A 22,843-nucleotide genomic window follows, 5' to 3' on the forward strand; every position below is an offset into this window, starting at 1 on the left:
CTGGCTGGGTTTCCCCAGCTTCTCTGGGAGGCTCTCAACAGACTAGTAAAATCACGATAAAACATTAAAAACGTCTCTAAACAGGGATGCCTTCAGATGTCTTATAAAAGTCGGATAGTTTTTTATTTCCTTGACATCTGATAGGAGGGCGTTCCACAGGGCGGGCGCCACTACCAAGAAGGCCTCTGCCTGGTTCCCTGTAACCTCACTTCTTGCAGTGAGGGAACCAGCAGAAGACCCTCAGAGCTGGACCTCAATGTCTGGGCTGAGCGATGGGGGTGGAGATGCTCCTTCAGGTATACTGGGCCGAGGCTGTTTAGGGCTTTAAAGGTCAGAACCAATACTTCGAATTCTATTCAACACTATGATTCTATTTCTCCTACTTGGTATTTGTATTAGATATGAATTAACTTTGTGCAAGTGCTATTGTTATTCTAAGCTCTCTGTGTGTGCGTGAGCACATTTTTATATTTGCAATAGTAACTACTTCTCTATTTGTTTTTATTATATTGTAAATTGCTTTCGGCTGACTCATGAGGAACAATTCATAAAGGAAATGAGTACAGTTGTACCTTGGTTTTCGAACAGCTTAGTTCTCAAACATTTTGGCTCCTGAATGCCGCAAACCCAGAAGTCACTGTTCCAGTTTGCAAGCTATTTTTAGAAGCTGAACGGCTGACGGGGCTTCCATGGTTTCTGATTGGCTGCAGGAGCTTCCTGCAGCCAATCAAAAGTCGCACTTTGGTTTCTGAATGTTTCGGAAGTGGAACGGACTTTCGGAATGGATTCTGATTGACTTCCAAGGTACGACTGTACGGGTTTTCACTTTCCGGAGTTTTTCTGGCTCTAAACTATCCATTCAATACCGCTGTTGTCTTTGTCATGAGCAAGAAAAAGAAGAGGGGATTCTACTCTTCTGCTGCCTAGACCACGGGGAAGTGCTAGTACAGATATCTGAGGCTGGTTGAAAGGGGAGGGAATTTTCACATCTTACCCGCTGTTCCTGGCAGGAGACAAACGTCTGAAAACCAGGTGCCACCCCAAATCCCAGCTGGTCAATGCAGGGTGGCTCATCCTGGCTGTGTATCTGCACCTTAATCCCAGCTTCAAATGAGGTCTCATCTGCAGAACAGAGAGATGGAGAGTAGAAACTACATTTTGAGCTTTACATGATCGGAGCCAGAATAATCTGGAGAGTTAAACCAGAAATCAGTCGTCCCCACTTCATTTTTTTAAAAAAAGCAAGGCTGAGTCCAGGAATGCATAAAGTAATACCGATAAAAGTAAATCTTCCCAGAACATTTCTTAGCTGCACCTAGAACCAACCCCTTCATTAGTTAGGGGAAAGGTCTTCCAGGTCAAAGGGAAAGATTCCCAGCCAGGGTTGTGCTCCAACCCTGCTTTACTGAAATCGAGGCCCAGCCAGGGACCTAGAAAGCTCCTCCTGTGGGATCCATGGTGACCTTTGAACTGGGATTCAGGCTTTACTTCCCACCGCGTCTCACCGTAGCCTTGACAACATATTCCCCCTACAAAGAACAATGTGCTATTTGTAGATAAGAGGCATAGCCTTCCCTGGCTATGATCAGCTGGTTGCCATGGTGAGACACATAGGACACAAATGGCGGGGGGAGTGACTGAAAGGAAGGGAGGAGGGAAAGTGTGGTGTGGGTTTAAGGAGTCGGCACAGGTCTAGAAAAGCAACGAAGCAGAGAGAGACCCACTGGGTTGAGGAACGGGGCAAGGAGGCAGAATGTGGAGTGATCAACAGGAAGCTGGAGCAAGGGGTGGGGTATCCTGGGAGGAGGCATCAAGAGGAATGGGTGCGGGAGGCAGAGGTCTGTGAAGATGTGGCGTCAGCAGAAGAGGAGAAATCGTCATGTGGCACAAAGGAAAATATGGATAAGGGAGGAGTTAATGTAGAGTCAGGGAAGCCAGGAGTAACTCTTACCTGTTTCTCCCCAGACAGGGAGATACTCATCTTGCTGAATGTCCAACATGATCTCCAAGCCGTTCCCTGTTCCTCCCTTATTGGTGATGCGTGGCGGCTTGTCAGGCTGACCTGAGTTGAATGTGTAGCACTTTCCGTAGCGTGTGTACACCTGTGGAGGAGAACGGAAGAACAAAAATTAGACAAGGAGACAGAATATTCCTTTGGAGTCCATGTGTCCCTGCCAGCTCTTGATGGTCAAGAGAAATCCTGGCGTATTGCTCCACCACGCTCTGCTGGTAGGCATAATAAGCAAGATTCCAAGGATGTGTGTTCAGCACTTGGTTTCAGCACCAGGGACAGCTCCTGGCTACCTGGAGTTTTGCAGCTTTCCTAATAACAACCCATTCTCAATGACCTTGAAGCCATAGGGATACTGGGAGTGTACAAGTGAATTGCCTGGAAGGAATGTGGAATGTACTGGATTTGAGTGGTGGGGCTGCAATGTGTGACAGAAGCAGAACTGGAGCATTGTCATTCTACTGCAATTTCCTTTGCGACTCAGGTTTTGGGTTATGTATTCACCAATGGCCCCGGAGAGAATGTGAAAAAAAGGCAACACAGTGAAGTCTAGAGAACTCAAGTTCCAGAGGCAAATATTCATTAGTTGCCCACCCGCCCCAAACCTTGCCGAAGAAGGATAACCTCAGCTATGCTAGTATTTAGACTCTACTGGGTAATTAATCATTTGAAGATGCTCAGATAATGGTCCCTGCCAGGCAATTCATGTAACAAACAGGCCGAGAAGTTAGATTTGGCAGCTAGTACCCAAGAAATGCTAATGTGTTTTGTAGATACCAGCTGAGTTAAGTCCATCCCATCCAGCGCTTATGTAATGGATATGTTTAAGCTAAAGTCTTCGGCGATAAAAATGGGGCGCAGGTTGGGAACGAGTTCACCCAGTGACAGTAAGTGATCACACCAGGGATATTCTTATATCACAGATTCTGGGTTTGTTTTCTTGCCCCAATTCCAGGATCCCTTAAAAGTGTGAGGCAGGTTTCTCTCTGTCTTCCAGTGTAGTTTCCGAGTGCCTTACATGCTCCAGTAGTTAGATTTGCTTTCCGATTAGTGCAATATCGGTAGCTGCATGTTCCTATTCCCCCATGGTGGATGTGTTTGCTCATTTGAAGTCATGTCGCTTTTCATAATGACAGAGCTAACCATTTGTAGCTTGCAGAGCTGAGCATTTATAGCTCATCGAAGACTTTGTGGGCCTGGATTATCCCTTCTCCTTGTGCTTATATACGACGCGACATCCTTGTTTTGTCCATTACACCTGAGAAGACACAGAGGTTTTTTCTTCTTGATTTAAGGAGGCTCACAATAAAAAGTATTTGTGACTTCCCCAGTGTACTCTTCTCCCTTCCCACGGTTGATACTACCGGGTTCCAAGTCATTCCCAGGCTCCATCCTGCCCCTCTCATTGCGCCATGTTCGGTATATAACACACAAATCCTGGTGCCTAGCCTTGATTTGAAAATCAATACTAAGCTGAACATAAAGTGGCCATTGTTTTATACAGTAGGCTCATGTTACAATGAACACAGTCAGTTTTGGGAGACAAATGCAATTTGAAGGGATGGGGAAGAAAAAGTTTTTTTGCAAAACAAGATATTTGAATATATTAGCTCTATTAAAGAGGAAGTAATATGGGATTTAGTTGTTATCATGCAACAATATAATTTGGGGTAGATTTTGATTATTTTTTAATTGATTGTATATGCATTCATCATTATGTCTGTCTGAGAAACATATTTCCTTAAATTATAAAAAGCTGTTCAAGTTACTTTCCCGAGAAAGCAATTTGTGCTTTAAACACATTGGGATTTCCCAACAAATACTGGCTTATAACATTTTGGATTTTCTTCTATTTTGCTGTGGGGTTTTTTAAATAAAAAAATTATATTATTATTATTATTATTATTATTATTATTATTATTATTACTACCACTGGCCAAACCACTCTTTGTTCTATTACTAGAAATGTTTGCCTAATCTTCTTGTTTTTCACCTTGGAAAGTGCCTAATGCATACAGTGGTGTGCTTGAATTTCAGGTATTATAAATGATATTCCATCCCTCTTATCTGCACTGACAGTAGCTAGATGGAATTGGGAATTGCCTCTAAGCATTTATTTGCATTACCAGTTTTGATACGAGACTGTCTCCTGATCCAGTTTACAGGCACAGTCTGAATGCGCTGTCTGATAACTGAAATAAAGATAGTTACAGGTAGGTAGCTGTGTTGGTCTGACGTAGTCGAAACAAAATAAAAAAATTCCTTCCAGCAGCACCTTAGAGACCAACTAAGTTTGTCACAGGTATGAGCTTTCGTGTGCATGCACACTTCTTCAGATACACTGAAGCAGAAGTCCCCAGACTCTTATGTATAGTCAGAGGGTGGAGAGGGGGAGGTATTACTCAGAATGGTGGAGTTACCAAGTTATTACCAATTTATTACCAAGCTTAAAACCATGGAGAGACCTGGATTGAATAACAGTCGTTAACGGTCATCAACAGCTATCAGTCTGTCAATCACCCACTCCCTCCACCCTTCTGAGTAATACCTCCCCCCCCAACCATCTGACTATATATAAGCGTCTGAGGACTTCTGCTTCAGTGTATCTGAAGAAGTGTGCATGCACACGAAAGCTCATACCTATGACAAACTTAGTTGGTCTCTAAGGTGCTGCTGGAAGGAATTTTTTTATTTTGAAATAAAGATGATGGTGTTCCTCAAATCTGAAATAAAATTCTTTTCCGCTTTAAAAAAAAGCAGGGAGGAAAACTTGCTTGCAAGGAGAAGTCATGTCATAACATTACTTTTAGTAATAAAATGAGGGGAAGTGTGTACTAGCCTCTCTGTATGTGAAGAAGAGTTTGGAGAAGAGTTTGGACTTGATATCCCACCTTTCACTCCCTTTAAGGAGTCTCAAAGCGGCTAACATTCTCCTTTCCCTTCCTCCCCCATAACAGACACTCTGTGAGGTGAGTGAGGCTGAGAGACTTGTGTGACTAGCCCAAGGTCACCCAGCAGCTGCATGTGGAGGAGCGGGGAATCGAACCCGGTTCGCCGGATTACGAGTCCGCCGCTCCTAACCACTACATCATCACTGAACCGATGCTTTGTCAAGCATTTAAACTTGGATGCATGCAAGTTCTTTTCAAATAACTTGTTTTATTTCTTGGTTCTATTTGCGGGCTAGCCGGTGAATATAAAAGCATTTGCTTTTTTTTTTTTTTGCAAATGTATAAAGACAGGATGATAAAGCTGTATTGGAGGAAATACAATTTAAAATTATGATTAATGATTCATATGCACCAGTAAAGGAAGATTATTTCTATTTCATTAATTGGAAAAATGGTCGGGTAAATGTCTAAACAGGAACTGAACATGCGCAGTCGATGGAAATAGGAATGGATGGGAAAGTATTAGAAATTAAGTATTTTACTGTGAGCAGCAAAGGAGGGAGGGGAAAGAAGCATCTTGGAAGGGGGTGGAAAGTCAATTTTTAAATTGGTGTTAAATTTGAATTAATTTGTTGTTAAGTTGTTTAAAATTTGGAAAACTAATAAAAATTCATTGGTTAAAAAAAGCGTTTGCCTTGATAAAGGTCCGTTCAGAGTTAAACTTATATGAACATTGTGAACTGTATGAAAAATGAAACATCGCAGAACGAAGGCACCGAACTCAAGGAGACTTCTGCATTGACTTTGAATACTTGCATGTGTTACATTGCCAAGTTGTCTGATCTCCTTAAGTCCACTCACATCAATGGGAGTCCTACCCATGGTGTGAAGTCTTTGTGGCATCTAGCCTGCAACCCTGGGGATGTTGGAAGTCAATGAGAGTAAGCCGTTCAAAGGGGTGTTAATCATCTGGTGAATTATGAATTTGTGTGCCTGGCTGGTGAATTATTAAAAAGTAGTTCAGTCTTCATCAAAGTACTCAGGTCTCATGAGCAAGGATTCAAGTCATTGTTATGAAAAATGAATCCCTGAATTTAGCTCTCGGATATACAGAAAGCTCTATTCGTTCTCATATGCCCTAGTAGTTTAAATGATACTAATCCCTACTTTGCAAGGAAAATACAGTACATGGGAGCAAGGGGCTAGGGCTGGATGATATCTGGTTTTCAACATTGTGATATATCATCAGCTAAACATTGTGATATACCGATATACAGTCGTACCTTGGCTCCCGAACGCCTTGGGAGTCGAACGTTCTAGCTCCCAGACGACTGAAAACCGGAAGGGAGTGTTCCAGTTTTCAAACGTTCTTTTGGAAGCCGAACGTCCAACGGGGCTTCTGCAGCTTCCGATTGGCTGCAGGAGTTTCCTGCAGCCAATCAGAAGCCACATTTTGGTTTCCGAACGTTTCGCAAGTCGAACGGACTTCCGGAATGGATTCTTTTTGACTTCTGAGGTATGACTGTATCACAATATCTGAAATAAGGATGGAGCTATGGAGAGGCACTGGCTGGCTTCACGGTTTCCCCCACATTGTGATTTTTGCATAGCACACAAACGCCGCATATCATGATTCATGATATATTGCCACCACAAAAATAATGAAACTGATATGGGCTTCAAATATATCACCCAGACTTAAAAGGGGGCATCATTTAGAGTCGTGACATCTATGTCATGAAATACCACTGGAAGGGAAAAAGGAGAGACCCTTCAGTTATCAAGGATGCTTCCATGGGCATTTGTACATTTGTGCAGCTTCCCTGCCTAGATGCTTCAGGCCTCTTGACTAAAAGGGTGGAAAAGCTGCCCAATTAGTCGAGCATTTCAACAGTCTCAGCGTCCAATATACTTTAAGAACTCTTATCGCTGTGAAGATAGACTTGAAAGTGTGTGGCGATGTCTGCAAAAATCTACAAAGCCAGCAGGAGCTCAGCAGAGCAAGGCTTTCAGAATGCGTTGGGAGGGGCAAATAAATTCTGGTACAGGGAGAAAGATTTACTCAAATTCAAATTTATTAATAAGAGAAGCAAGTACAGGGTGTAGCCAAGGAGCTTAGCAGTGCAGACCCAAGCATGTCAATAAATTAAGCCCCAGATAATCCGAAAGCTGCAATCCTGAACACTGAACTCAGTGAGACGTACTTCTATCTGAACATACTTATGGTTGAGTTTTTGCAGTGCAACGCAATGCATGAAGTATATATCCAAGTCATGACATTCAGGACTGCTGCCTAAGTGGCAAAGAGAATGCAGTTCATTTCAAGAGGGAGTTGGGCATGTTTAGCCTGGAGGAAAGTTGTGTGTCGGGGGGTAAATACGATGGATATATAACTGAGGATCTTGCAGGAGACAGAAGTAGGAGTTAGAAGCATCTATTTATTTACAGAGCCAGGGTCTCTATTTAATGCAAGAGAAGGGTCTGAAATAATACACTTCCCAACCATTTCTGAACAGCCCAGAAAGGATGGGATGGCAGCATATATACCAACTCCCTGGGTGCCAGAGCACCCACAAAATTCCCCATGAAGGGGCTGGGCACCCAACATTTTTGGTGCCATGGCCATGCAGGCTGCATGGCACCCAGGGCCCTGAGCACTCAAGCTGGGACTCCTGGATGGCAGACATCTGAGGGGACTTTTCTAGTGGACACTGAAATGGTCTCCAGGAGCTACTGGCAAACCTAGAATCAGAATCAGGCTAATGATGCTGGATGGCTCAGTTGGTTAGAGTGCAGTGCTGATAATGCCATGGTTGCAGGTTCGATTCCCTGTAAGGGACAGCTGCATATTCCTGCACTGCAGGTTGTTGGGCTAGATCAGGCACCCCCAAACTGCATCCCTCCAGATGTTTTTGCCTACAACTCCCATGATCCCTAGCTAACAGGACCAGCGGTCGGGGAAGATGGGAATTGTAGTGCAAAACATCTGGAGGGGCGAAGTTAGGGGGTGCCTGGGCTAGATGATCCTCAGGGTCCCTTCCACCTCTATGATTCTTTGTCCCCCCAGCCCTGCAGCATTCTGGATACACACATGCACATGCCAGGGTCAGCACAGGAGCAAAAAAAATGTGCCGGACACACACATACACATATAAACAAACCTCACAAAGTTCAAATCATGCAGTGACTCTTAACCCAGTGGCGGAGGAAGGTGGGTGTGGTGGGTGCGGCCTGCCCTGGGTGCCATCCCTGGGTGTGTGTGTGTGACATTGCCGTGCCCCCCGGGGTGCTGCTTTCAGCACCCCCCGGACTGCAGCTCACCGTGCGCAGCACCCTCTGTGGGATGGCGCTCGTGGCACACCCCGTGGGACGCCGCTCGCTGCGTGCGGCACCCCCTTGGGCCGGTGCCCGCCATGCACGGCACCCTGGGGGGCTGCTCGCCCCGCCCCCCGGGTGCCCGCCACTCTGGGTGCCAGAGCACCTAGCTCTGCCTCTTTTCTTAACCATCAGGGATGGGAATTGGGGTTCCTGCCATCTGTTACTGCAAATAAGCACACCTCGTGGTTGGAAACAGAAGTATGTTAGCAGATCACGAAGAGGCTTAAAGATCCTCCCACACAAGTACCAGAAACAGCTCTGCAGGAGAGAGGCAGCCTGCCTCCAAGTTACTGGTGACTGTGTGGTGCCTCTTGCAGGTCACAGCTAAACGCGAGTGAACAAAAAGCTCCCACGGCAGGATGTGCAGCCAGATTACATTCATGTTCATTCATAACAAGGTCACACTGAGTGAACTGGGGTGTGTGGCCAAGGAAGCGAGTGTAAAAGACAGCAGCCTGGGGCAGATTCCAGGTTTGCTTTTTGTTAGAGAGCATGGTGCTTCGTTTCATGCAGAAGGGATTTGAGAAGAGAAAGGGGGTGGCTAAAACAGCACAGTATATTTAGACCATCGTTCGGAGCGAAAATAAATACAGTCATACATTTATTTTTAAAACCCAAACAATACAAACACTCAGATGAACAATCTGTCATGAGTCATGATTGCAAATACACTGGCAAATCATACAGGGGAGGTGGGAATGGGACCATGTCACACAGATTCCCTTGGGTGGAAATTCCACAGCTCTCCTCTTGTTTCATGGCTTCCATCTACCACAAGTTTCAGGCCTAGTTCAGACATACTGCTAAACCATAGTTTCCTGTTTCAGGAACGAGCTGAGGCAAGCCTCTGACGTGCACTCCTTCTCTTTTCTCCTCCTTTGCACACGCAAGAAGACTGAAATATTCTGCCTTCACTTTAGAAATAACCACAGTTCCCCGTGTCATTTGAACTGTAGTAAGCAAGGATCAAATTAGCCAGATGTCCTGACTTGTTGACGAGCCTGGTGGGAACAAAGCCATGGTTCCTGTATTCTGAAGTCACAGGGAACCATTGTTAGTCTTAAAGCTGGTTAGTTAGTTCTAAAGTTTAGAACTTTTCCTGCAGGGAAAAAGACACTGGCAAAGCAGACCCCAGCTGAGAGCAGGATTGGACCCCCTACTAATCCGCTGCTGAGCTGGTAGTTCTTTCCTGCTGGGTGCTGCTTTGCTGCAGAGAAACACACTGCAGAAACAGACTCCCTCCCCCACCCAAGGGTCAACTTTGACAGGTGGGCAGGAACACCCACCAATCACTCACCTGTCACAATCAGGTGAGTGATTATGAAGAAGAAGCACATAGGTGGGAAGAGGATTATGAGAGGCCAAAGCTCACATAGGTTTGCTTCTGCGATGTGAAACCATGGTTTAACATTACATCTGCAGCAGACCTGAAGAGTCAGGTCCCCTGCCACGCTTGCCAGTGCCAATCTCTAAATCTCCTTGATGAAGGCCATGAAACGTTCTTTGCTGAAACCCTGGACAGCAAGGCAGAACTGGTTCAGCAGTTCTTAACATGGGTATTAAACTGGACCTACCAATGGGATGCTGTTGATTTTCAAATGCTGCTTCTCTGTTACAGTACCATCATTTTAGATTTGCGCGGTGCCCCTTAAGGAAGTGACCCACATTCCTAAATTGTCCAAGAACATTACTGTATAAAGGTTGCCTCTTGTTTCAGAACATCCTTGGCCCCTTAATAGCAGAACAGATGCCAGGGACACGGAGAACTCTTATTTCTGAATTCTGGTTGAGCAGCCATATCTTAACAACTCCTTGTTTTCAGCACCCACAGGCTGCAACCTGCAACTCATCATTTAAGGTCTGTGGGTGTAGCATTTCTGACAGTCCTCTATCAACACACTTGCTACAGTACTAACCTTCCAACTATTCTTCATATCATCCCATACTTAGCGGTGCCAGGTTATAATCCAGAAATTCTTCTTGTGCCTTGAAATCTGCCTGAATTTGAAAATGCAGCTTCTGACACCTGCCCCCTTCCTTTCCGTCCATCCCCTCCCCTGGCCTTCTCCGGCTCTTGTAGTGATCAGGATCCACACCCTAGGTATGCAACGCAGCTGGCAGGTGTGAGGAACCAATAAAAGGAGAGGAAGGAAACAGTTGGGAGGAGTCATGGCTGCCTCGCCTGATTTCGGCAGCAGACTCGGAAGTACAAGAGGGCAATTCTCTGGGTTGCATCCTGGTTACTTTACCTATACTCTGGTCTCTTTCCTTCCCTTTCTCTCATCCCATTAAGTAGTTAGACAGCCACCTTCTTAGTCTAGAGTTGGACTAACTCTGCTCCAGCTTGCAAACAAGATTACTTGTGGTTATTTTTGCATAATATGTCCTGCTTTCAGGTTTCGAGCTTTGAAATAATGTGGGATTCTTGGGGGGAAAGGTAGGGTTGGGAGATGTGAAATATGCCCTCCTGTTCTAACCATGAAGGCCCACTGAGCCCCCAATTCTGGTTGCATGCTATTAACATTGAAAAGAGCCAGAAACTCACTGAAATTCCCCAAACAGTAAATGCTACACCACACATTGCCAAGTTATATGTTTGCAGACTATGTATAGGCACAACTCTGTCTTAACATTGTTGCGCGCGCACACACATACACACACACGTTAGCGTGAAAAGACTGCCACAGCTCTTCAAAGAAGCAAACCTTTTATTCCTCAACAATTCCTAACGCATTTGGCGCTGACCTCTCATTCCGGGCTGCCAAGGAGATACTCGCACCTTCTGGGGACATGGCAAAATTCAAGGGCCCTTTGCCCAGGGACCATGTCGAAACAGCTGTTCTGCAATTGCACGGTATACGACGCATCTCTAAGGCCCATCCCACCTGTAACCATATGCCCTTCCTCACCCCCTGCTCCGGTGGGGCAGCTGCCCTCCCCAAGGCCCCCCTTCCCCTGCCCTGACTCACAGTTGTGAAGTTGTGGGGGCCGCAGCGCTCACCCTGGAAGCGGCAGGAGAGGAGCATCTCCTCCAGCTGGTGGCCCAGCCTGTCGAGCAAGCGCCGCGTGGACTGTTCCTGCGGCGGCAAAGGCGGAAGGTAGTGGGAGAAATTGAGCAGGTTCCCCAGCCAGAGCCACCGGGGGTCCCGCATCATGGCCCCAACGGCCGGCACGGGCTGCAGGTCCTTGTTGAGGAGCCCCAGCCAGTAGCCGCTTAGGTGGAGGTCTGCCCGCCTCATGCGGCGCAGGAGGAGCAAGTTGTTGTTGCAGAGGGTGACGGCCGGGAAGGTGAGCTGGCGGGCATAGAGGAGGTGGACCTTGGTGTGGACGGGCCAGGAGAGCAGGTAGCGGATGCGGTTGGAGGACCAGGTGGTGAGCAAGGCCACAGAGCCCAGGAACGCCAGGAGCCAGAAGGCCCGGCGGGGACACGACCGGTGTCCCGAGAGGACATGGCGGAGCCCGTGGAACTTCGTTTGCTCCAGGAGATAGAAGAGAGGCGGGTGGGTGGCACAGCCAGACCAGCTGCCTTCCATGTCGCCAAGAAGAGGGTTGAAGAGGAGGTCCCTCGAGCTTGTCTCCCGCCCGCACTCCTCGCCACATCAGCTCATCTCCCTGCTTCTTTCCTAATGATCGCTCGCTCAACTTCGACTGTCAGAGGGAGGCCAAGCTGGGAGATGCGGAGCGCGTCTGCTTGCAGCTTCCTTGGGCAGGAGCAGCTCACAGCATCTACTACTGGTTCCAAGAGAGGCGGCTGTGCCTAGGGGGAAGCTGTTTGGCTCAGGCATCGGTAGAGCCACCTAGAGCATGCCAGAGGCAGGGAGAGACCGGCAAGGAGTGCAGATCCAGAGAGAGATGCAATAGCAAAGGAGAGAGAGAGAGAGAGAGAGAGAGAGAGCCAGACAAGAAGAGAGAGAGGAGGGAGCTTGGGATGAGAAATGTTGACAAGGAGGGAGAAGACACAGATGTTAGGGTGCTGGAGGAGGGAACAAAGCAGAGGGAGAGAGAGGGAGACGAGAGAGAGAGAGAGAGAGAGAGAGAGAGAGAGAGAGAGAGAGAGAGAGAGAGCATGTATGTGGTTTGGGAGGAAATGGCGCCTGACTGTCAGCAAGATAAGTCTGAGTCCAACCCTGCCCCCCCTGCTGTCAGCTCAATTGACTGAAGAGCTTCTTCTCAGCTAGCAACAAATGCCCTTAAACTCTCCGGCTGCAGCTGTCTGCAGCAACCCACCCCTCCCCACCCCTGCAACAACATCCACTCCCGGCCCTCCTCTCACCAGCATACCATGCGCTGGTCAGTCTCTACAACTCCTGCACTGGCTTTCCCCCCCTCTATGTGCACCCACAAGCTGGGACAGGCACAGTGCAGCAGCTGCAGCAGCTGCAGCATCTCCTGCCTTAAACAGCCTAGAAGGTGAGATCCCTTGTATTTGGGGCGGGGATCCCAGATACTGGCGGGGGTGCTGTTTACACGTAGTTACAGGATCAAGGAGTGTCAAGAGGATCGTACACTTAATTTAGACGAGGCGGGGTTTGTTTTCTATTCACTGCAACCGGACATCAAGGGTCTCGGAAAGGCAGCCTCCTGGCACAGTCCTGTGCATGTTAATTCAGAAGGAAGCCCCTCCATCTCTGCTCTGTGCCCATGTATGTATATATCCACCAGTTGAGGACAACTCTTTTGGAGCTCTTCATAATCTCTTTTTGTTTCAACAACGCTGAACCATCGACCCTCTCGACCACCTTGATGCTCACCCCTGATTCAAGATCATTTAAGCGCAAGTTAAAAAGCACGGGTCCCAATAGTGATCCTTGTGGGACTCTAGGCCCCTCCATTGAGAGAATTGTCCAATTATCCCTATTCCCCGCGACTTAACCAACCCACAAGAGGACCTCTCTTCTGATTCCATGACTGCTAAGCTTACTCAGGAGTCTTTGGTGAGGTGTGTTGTCAACAGGCTTTTGATAGTCCAGGTACACTTTATCAACCAGATCATCTGTATTAATATGATTGTTGTCTCTCTCAAAGACAGCGCTGACCCACCTTGATCACAATGTGGTGGAAAAGTGGGATACAAATTTGGATATATATTTGGAGAGAGAGAGAGTTTATTAGAGTTTATAAAGAGGAACATGAAGCTTAATATCAAATATTTTGTCCAACCCGAAATATTAATTTAAATAAGATAAAAACATAGAGAGAAAGTGGGGGGGGGGAGAGAGAAAGAGATTCAGAAAAAGAAATAGAAAAGGGATTAAAAGAGAGAGAAAGAAAAATAAAGTTCAGAAACTAAAGAACTTCTGATTCTTTGTCTGTCTACAATATTCACTTCATCCACTTAAATATAACACTCAACAACACCACTTTCTATAAGCAAACATTTGTCTTCAATCCTCAAATCCAAATGTCACCATTTCCTCTCTTTTTTTCACGCAGAGTTTCCTAATCTTTAGTAAATGTCAACAATGGCTTTTCTCTGATTAAGCAGGTCAATTTCACCATCTCTGCTAAGTCCGTTAATTTCAACAACCCTTCTGAAAGGTGGACCACAAATCTAACAAACACTTAAGGCTGCTCCTTGCTTTGAGGACATTTTCTTTCTCCTGGGTGTTGACGGGGTCCCATAAAGTTGAAAGAACTTCCTGACAGTAAGAGCTGTTCGGCAGTGGAATTTGCTACCAAGGAGTGTGGTGGAGTCTCCTTCTTTGGAGGTCTTTAAGCAGAGGCTTGACAGGCATATGTCAAGAATGCTTTGATGGTGTTTCCTGCTCGGCAGGGGGGTGGACTGGATGGCCCTTATGGTCTCTTCCAACTCTACGATTCTATGATTCTATGATTCTAAGGCAGTGCTGTCCAGCCGGGTCTTAACTTTTCCTTCTTCAACAAAAAGCATAGTGCTCCTTTCCTTCTTAGTAGTGCTAGCTTTTTGCAGGGTGATGATGCCACCTAGTGACTACTGAATGTATATATACAGTAGTTTATGCCATCAAAGAATAAGTGAAGTCAGAGATCCTCCCATAGGCAATATCTAGGGATCTGGGGAGTTTAGGAATGGGGAAGGTGGAGGTGGGGAAGTCTTCATTTTCCCCCCTTAGGAGGACCAAGGGTTCTTGTAGAACCAAATACTGACCCAGCAAGGAGACCCAACAATGGAAACCTGAGTTGGCGTAAGTTAAATGTCAAAAGTGAAATTAGAAAATGTTCAGAAAGTCCTATTCCAGTTGTGAAATATTGCCAAAGGTTCAATTAGTGCAAGAATTTTATTTCCACTGTAGACAACAAGATAGAGGCACTGAGGTAGATAGTCTATTGGGGTGGGGTATAAATTGCAATCTTTCCCCCCCTTCAAATTTTGTATTTATACCTTTCAAATTTATACATTTCACTGAGTTTACAATCCATTTAACATTTCAAAATTTGACCCCCTTTCCCCTCTTTCTGCGATTCCTAAATTTCTTTTTAAATATCTTTTGTATATCCAAATTCATTTTACTTGCTCATTTAATTATCTACTGTAAATATATCTACAGTATATATATAAAAATGTAAACTGGGTATGTTCCTGCGTCTCCAATGTTCAACAAAACCGTTTGACCGCTTGAGGTGAAATTTTGACACAACATCACATGCGAATGTCCGAAGGCTATAGGAAAGTTTGCTAAGACAGATGTCAAACCTGTGCCAGCTAAAAAACCCCAAACCCCGTGTTTCAAAACACACCACTCAGACAAAAATGCATGCTGGGAAAAGAATAAAACCTTCCCTGTTTACATACTATACCGAAGCCTTTACTAGGCCGAAGCCTTTACAGACTAGGCCGAATGGAGGTACTGACTCGCCTGGGTGGGGGAGGAGGGGACGGGATAGGTCAGGACACGGTGGGGCCAGTCACAGGGATGACCCAGGGGTGGGGGGAAGAGGGGGTGTGATACGTCATGGGACTGGACAGGTTGGGGGGAATCACAGGGAAAACCCGGGGTGGGGGGGAGGAGGGGGTGGGATACGTCATGGGACTGGACAGGTTGGGGGGAATCACAGGGAAAACCCGGGGTGGGGGGGAGGAGGGGGTGGGATACGTCATGGATCGACAGCGGGTGGTGGCAGTCACAGGGATTAGCCACGGCAACGCGTGGCAGGGCCAGCAAGTACTCTTATAAAACTGCAGGTTATTACAATAATCCTGCTAATGTTTTTACCTGTTTACAATTTTTCTGTAAATATTCAATAAACCATTTCCATTCTTTTATAAAAAGTTTGTTATCTTGATTTCTTATTCTTCCGGTAAGTTTCGCCATTTCTGCATATTCCGTAAGTTTTTGTAGAGGTTTTTTTTAAAAATTTGATATCCCGCTTTATCACTACCCGAAGGAGTCTCAAAGCGGCTAACAATCTCCTTTCCCTTGCTTCCCCACAACAAACACCCTGTGAGGTGGGTGGGGCTGAGAGACTTCAGAGAAGTGTGACTAGCACAAGGTCACCCAGCAGCTGCATGTGGAGGAGCGGAGACGCAAACCCGGTTCCCCAGACTATGAGTCTACCGCTCTTAACCACTACACCACACTGGCTCTCATCCGGTATCCGTTCTTCCTTTACTGGGACTTCTGCTCCTTTCCATTTTGGGGCAAGGTTATGAATTGCAATCTGCCCTTCACCAAGTAAGACAAGAGCCCTCTTCGAACAGCTGAAAGACCTGCCTAGTCCAGCACCCTGAGAACCACAGTGGCCAACCAGTGAGCTCTAGGAAGCCAACAAGTGAGACATGAGGACAGCAGCCCTCTGCAACTGTTGCTTCTCAGCAACGGGCATTTGGTGATGTACCACCTCTGAACCTGGAGAGCTCATATAGATGAGGGAACCTGTGCCGCTCCTGCTCTTGTTGAAGTTTAACTCCCATCAGACCAGCATGGCCAATATTCAAAGATGGCGCAAGCTGTAGTCCAGAAAACTCTAGAGGACCATAGCCCTCAATTCCTAAATACAGGCATTGTGGCTAATAGCCATTGATAGACGTATCTTCCAGGAACGCTTCTAGTCCTTTCAAAGGCATCTAAGCTGGTGCCCATCATCAGGGCCAGCCCTATCATTAGGCAGAGTGAGGTGACTACCTCGGGTGGTAAATGCTGGGTTGGACGGGGCACCGGGTGCTTCTCCCCAGCTGTTTCCCCTGAGTCCCCACTTGCCCCCTGTGGCAGAGTTGAAGTGGCCTACATTGAAGTAAGATTCTTCTGCCAGTCTAGCCAACTATGTGGAACTGAGGTGGGCACGAACTTGCCCTTTGCCTCAGGCAGCTAGAAGTCTTGGGCTGGCCCTGTCCACCATTACCTCTTGTGTCAGCAAATTCCCTACACTCATCATGTTTTGTGTGAAGGTGCTCCTGTTGTCTGGTGTCAGCATTACAGTGCTTGTGAGAGAGGGGAATTAAAAAAGTCTCTATCCACTTCCTCCACACTATGAAGCAATCCCGATCCCCTCTCACAATCACTTTCTTTCTAAACTGGAAATCCCTGAGCACTGTAGCTGTTCCTCATAGGAGCATTCTGGGAGCAAATCAGAACCTGGGACAGCTCCGGCAAATCTGGGATGGTCCCTGGAAAATAGGGACATTTGGAGGGTCTGCGAGAGGGCAAAGAGCAGAGCCGGATTTAGGTTTGATGAGGCCCTAAGTTACTGAAGCTGATGGGGCCCTTTATATGTCCAGCTGTCCTTTGTCAACAACAAAATGTGGCTGTTTTTTGTGTTGAATACAGTGGTACCTCGGTTTATGAACACAATTGGTTCCGGAAGTCTGTTCATAAACCGAAGCGTTCATAAACTGAAGCGAACTTTCCCATTGAAAGAATGGAAAGTAGATTAATCTGTTCTAGACGATGAAAAACACCCCTAAAGCAGCAATTTAACACGAATTTTACTGTCTACCAAGACCATTTATACATAAAATGAAAGCAATAATCAATGTACTGTACTATAAAATAATCAACAGTACTGTATATGAAAAAAATGAACATTTATTTTTCCTTACCTAATTTTGGGGCTGGGAAGCTACCTGCTGGACATCCTGTGGGACAGTTGTGGAGGCCTCTGCAGCTGGAGGCCAATTGCGGGGCCTTTGTAGGACGCTTGGTTGCTTTTGGAGTGCGAGAAGCTCGGCGAGGAGGGGGGAAACAACAAACGACCCAGCGCTCGGTAGCTGCCACCGCCACTTCTTGTGCTGCTTCTTTTTCAGAGCTGAGTGAGGCGAGGGGTGCTCAGGTGGCGGCGGGAGCAAGCAGCGGCAGCGGCAACGCAGCGTGGGCAGCCCAGTCCGGGCCGGCTCCTCCGGGCCTGACCTCCGGGCCCATCCTCTTTCTCTCTCCGGGCCTTCGCTCCGATGCCTTTGTGGAGGCCGGGGAGCATTTCCGTGGCTGCAGCCCAGTCGTGGAAGCACTCCCCAGCCTCTGGGAGGCATCAGAATGAAGGCCCGGCTCCGATGCCTTCCGGAGGCTGGGCCTTCGCTCTGATGCCTTTGTGGAGGCCGGGGAGAGCTTCTGTGGCTGCAGCCCAGTCGCGGAAGCACTCCCCGGCCTCTGGGAGGCATTGGAGTGAAGACCCAGCCTCCCCGAAGGCATCAGACACTCAGTAGGCCTCGGGCACCTTGGTTTACTAACTTCCGGGTTAGGATTGTTCGTAAACTGAAAATTCGTAAACCGAGGTGTTCATAAACCGAGGTTCCACTGTATATGCTGTATGGTAATTTATGGACCTAATAGGCATCTAAAGCCATTTGCACATGCAGAATGTAGGCAGCCTATATACAGAAATGAGCAAACCATTGATATTTTAGGGAGCAGGTAGGCAGGTGGGGCCCATTACTTACATCATAGGAGCCTACACAACACAAAACACTGTTGCTGTATGTAGGTTTTATTTGTTTTTTATCTTATACATCCAGTTTCTTTTCCTTTTACATTTTTGGTGGGCCCCCAAGAGAGTGGGACCCTAAGGTATAGCTTGTTTATCTTATACGTAAATCCAGCACCGCTAACAAGGCATGCATATCTATGCATGTACAGCACATTTATATGTACAAACCAGCAAACACCAATTTGTGCACATAATTTGTGGTAGGTAGAGGCCTGGTACAGGAGTGCCAGCTTAGCCCCACAACCGTGAATGCAGGCAGTGGGTGCCATGCAGCGTGCATGGCCCTGGCATTGAAATTTATGGGTGCCCAGCCCCTTCATGGGGAATTTTGTGGGTGCTCAGGCACCCAGGGAGTTGGCACCTACGACCTGGTATATCCACCCTGCTGCTGCTTCCCCGTTATCTGCAATTACTGCATGTCCTCCCTTGTAAGGTCATATTTTACAGCCTTTACTTACTCAAACATTAACAACACCTAATAGCAAAGGCACAGCAATTATGGCGTATTGCCAGAGAGTTATTTAACTAGGTTGTTTTGCTGATGATAGTGGCTCTTAAAAGACTTGAGCAATATTCAAGGTTCAGTAGTCTTCATCTCAGCAGCAAATGCAGTAAATTCGATGGGTCCAGGAGGGGTACGGCATGCACTTGCCAATTATGGCCACCAGAGGGGATTAAATCAGCAGGAAATGAGAAGTTTCTGAAAGTACACACACGGCAGACAGATGGAACATGGGGCTTTAAGAACTCAGAAGGAAGGATAAAAATACAGAATGCATGATCCATCAGAGAGGGTGGCAAATCTATATGCACACCAGGATGTGTGTCACACTCCTGAGGATGAGAATATTAAGTTCCCTTTGTAAGACCCTCCAAGTGTCCCTATTTTCCAGGGACAATCCCAGATTTACAGAAGCTGTCCCGGTTTCTGATTTGATCCCAGAATGTCCCACTTTCCCTTAGGACATCCCTATTTTCACTGGACAAATGTTGGAGGGTATGGAGTTATGCGACCCCCAAGCCAAGGAGATAAGTAACTATACAACCTGTAGAAGACATCTGAAGGCAGATGGGGAGGTATTTATTATTGGGAGGTTTTATTATGTTTAATGTTTTGTTATGATTTTATATCTGTTGGAACTTGCCCAGAGTGGCTGGGGCAACTGAGTCAGAAGGGTGGGATATCAATACAAAATACAACACAACACAACACGAATAGAATGAGTCCTTATTTTCATAAGAGAAATGTTGGAGGGTATGCTTTGTTACATTGACATAGTTCATGTCACATACGAACATGAGTTTGACCAAACTGCGGGAGGCAGTGCAAGACAGGAGTGCCTGGCGTGCTCTGGTCCATGGGGTCACGAAGAGTCGGACACGACTAAACGACTAAACAACAACAACAACAACAACAACAACAACTACAACTACAACTACTGCTACTATTACTACTCTGCCCCTCTGACTGGGTTGCCCCAGCCACTCTGGGTGGCTTCCAACATGTATACAAACATAATAAAACATTAAACATTAAAAAAAACTTCCCTATACAGGGCTGCCTTCAGATGTGTTCTAAAGGTTGTATAGTTTCTTATCTCCTTGGCTCAGGGGTTGCATAACTCCATCCCCTCCAACATTTATCTGATGAAAAGAGGGATGTCCTGAAAAACGGGACCTTCCAGGATCAATACAGAAACCGGGATGGCTTCTGTAAATCTGGCAATGTCCCCGGAAAATAGGGACACTTGGAGGGTCTGTCATGAACGCACCTCAGCTATGGGTTTTAAACATACCTCAGCTATGTTTTAAAATAAACATTCTGTTGCTGGGTGAGTTCTGGGGGCAGAGCATGGAGGGCATCAGAAGGTGAGTCCAGAGGGCAAGGTTCAGAGGTTCTTGGTGGCCCCAGTGGAGGCCCAGTGAAGTGCTCTGCATTTTATCTTCATTTACCCCCTTTGAAGTGGGTTAGGCAGAGGGACAGTGCCCATTTTGGATACACATTTTGGATACGCACACAAGAACTTATGAAGTCGAGATATTAACAGGTCTCGCATGCACACATTCCATCCTCGCACCCCTGCTCCTTCTGAGTGTCCCATAATTCAATACTTCCTGGGATAATTAACTACAGTTCCCCGGTACCTCGGTTTAAGTACACAATTGGTTCCGGAAGTTTGTACTTAACCTGATGCGTACTTAACCTGAAGTGAACTTTCCCATTGAAAGTAATGGAAAGTGGATTAATCCGTTCCAGACGGGTCCGCAGAGTGCTTAAACTGAAAGTACTCAAACTGAGGCGTACTTAAACCGCGGTATGACTGTATTGAACTGCATTAGGCTGATACTGATGGAATCGGTATTAGGCTGATTTGGGATAGCTCAGTTGGTTAGAGCATGGTGCTGATCATGCCAAGGTTGCAGGTTCGATCCCTGTAAGGGACAGCTGCATATTCCTGTATTGCAGAGGGTTGGACTAGATGATCCTCAGGGTCCCTTCCAACTCGACAATTCTATGAATCTATATCCCTATGTTCTTAATTAACCCCCTTAATTAACCCCCTCGCCCAAGGTCCCCAGACAACCGAAAGACACATTTTATATGCTATATGGGGACACAATACACTACAGGATATCTGCAGCAGCAGAAAGCTTGTTTTAAATTTAGAGGAAAGTTTAGCCTTGAACTCTGTCTGGGTTCCCAGTGAGGATCTCAGAGTCACCTCTGCTGTCCTTGCCCACAGAAAGGGGACTCTTGCGATATTGATCAGCCAGCTCAAGTGTCTGCTTTCGCCTCTGTGAGCATGCAACTCTTTCTTAAAGGGGCCATGAGGCCCAAAAATGACCTGATCTATCAGATGGAGGCTTGCTTGCTTATGACACAGGATCATAGCTGTCAACTTTCGGATTTGAAAATAAGGGATCAGCAGCCTCACCTGTCCCGGGGACAGTCTACGGAATATCTAACAATCCAGGATAGCAGTGGGAAACGGCGCTGGAATGAGGGAATTTCCAGCAAAAAAAGGGAAGGTTGACAGCTATGCACAGGATAAGCACTCAGTAGAATAGGTAGGGGGTCAATGTCTCTGGGGCCAGAGGTAGGAGAATAAATTGGCTACCGGTATTTCCAATCTTCAGATAGTAGCAATATAGGGCTGTATCCAACTTTAGTCGAACTCAAGAGCAGATCCACTGAAGTTAAAGGGCACCACTAAGTTAGGTCCATTAATTCCAGTGGGTCTACTCTGAGTAGGACTTAGTTAAGGGGTAACCCAGCACCCCTGTGCAAATTACCTGCACAATATCTGTGAAATGAGCATTGCCTGTTGCTTCTGTCTGTTGTTTTCCACCATCCCCCCCTCTTCAAAATGCTTTTCCTGCTTCTTACTTATTTTCCAGACAGAAATTCAACAGGTTAAGTATTTTCTCATAAGGAAGCACAACCGTGGGGAAAGCTTCACAATGATTGTACAGGCAGCCCCCTTACGTACATTCCACTTGCACGCGACTGCATTTACATGGGCCGTTGCGAAATAAATAAATAAATTGTTTGGACTTCCCTTGCTCAGGGCCACTGCCCAGAAGGGAGCGAGGGAGGGCATGTTAGGTCACTGCAGCACACTCTCTCGCCTCCCTGTGTGCCCTCCCTATTAAAGTGGGGTGCTCCCCACTTTACACAATTCCACTTAGGCCTGTGGGCACCCAGAACATAACCCCTACGTAAGTGGGGGAGCACTCTAATTTTGTGTTATGCCATAACTCCCCTGGCATCCATATCGTGACTGATGCCACCAACACACTTTCAAAATTCAAAATGTGACACCTGGTCCACAAAGGTCAACAACCCCGACGTAGTTGGATACAACCCTTAACCTGAACTCCGAGACTGACAGCTGTCTATCACTTTTTCAGCCCGTTCATATCTGTGATGAAATCGGCCTCGGCCCAGTATACCTGAAGGAGCGTCTCCACCCCCATTGTTCAGCCCGGACACTGAGGTCCAGCTCCGAGGGCCTTCTGGCGGTTCCCTCACTGTGAGAAGTGAAGTTACACAGAACCAGGCAGAGGGCCTTCTCGGTAGTGGCACCCACCCTGTGGAACGCCCTCCCATCAGATGTCAAGGAAATAAACAACTATTTGACTTTCAGAAAACATCTGAAGGCAGCTCTGTTTAGGGAAGCTTTCAATGTTTAATGCTGTATCATGTTTTTAATAATCGGTTGGGAGCCGCCCAGAGTGGTTGGGGAAACCCAGCCAGGTGGGTGGGGTATAAGTAATAAAATTATTATTATTATTATTATTATTATTATTAGAATTGTAGAGCTGGGAGGGACCCTGAGGATCATTCTACTCCAGCACTGCAGGAATATTGCACTGTCCCATATGGGGATTGAACCTGCAACCTTGGCATTATCAGTACCGCACTCTAACCAACTGAGCTATCCAGCCAGCTAAACTTAAAAAAGAAGAAGACAAAAGTAGGCAGATGTGCATAAAATCTGCGTAGGTTAATTCATGGGTATAGATGCAAATTTAGAATTAACAACAACAACAGAATAGAAATACAATCCCAGCTCCCCATAGTGTGTCCAGCTGATCTATCTGCTGTCTGGGTGATGGCACTGAAAGGCAACGTCAGAGTTGCTCTCCTTTTAATATAATTTAT

At 46.6% G+C, this 22,843-nt stretch overlaps 1 protein-coding gene across 4 annotated transcripts in view; it reads right to left on the reverse strand.

Annotated features, from left to right (window-relative positions):
• Positions 1-22,843, reverse strand: part of ASIC1 (acid sensing ion channel subunit 1) — a 177,541-nt gene that overhangs the window by 10,766 nt on the left and 143,932 nt on the right. For all 4 annotated transcript variants that reach the window (XM_035107940.2, XM_060270982.1, XM_060270981.1 and 1 more), the window contains 2 exons: positions 1,952-2,102; positions 995-1,122 (listed from right to left, as the gene is read on the reverse strand). In XM_035107940.2, the coding sequence (XP_034963831.1) occupies positions 995-1,122; positions 1,952-2,102 (279 nt within the window). The remainder of the gene's footprint in view (positions 1-994; positions 1,123-1,951; positions 2,103-22,843) is intronic.

The sequence above is a fragment of the Zootoca vivipara genome, chromosome 2 (genome assembly GCF_963506605.1).
Source record: "Zootoca vivipara chromosome 2, rZooViv1.1, whole genome shotgun sequence".
NCBI lineage: Eukaryota > Metazoa > Chordata > Lepidosauria > Squamata > Lacertidae > Zootoca > Zootoca vivipara.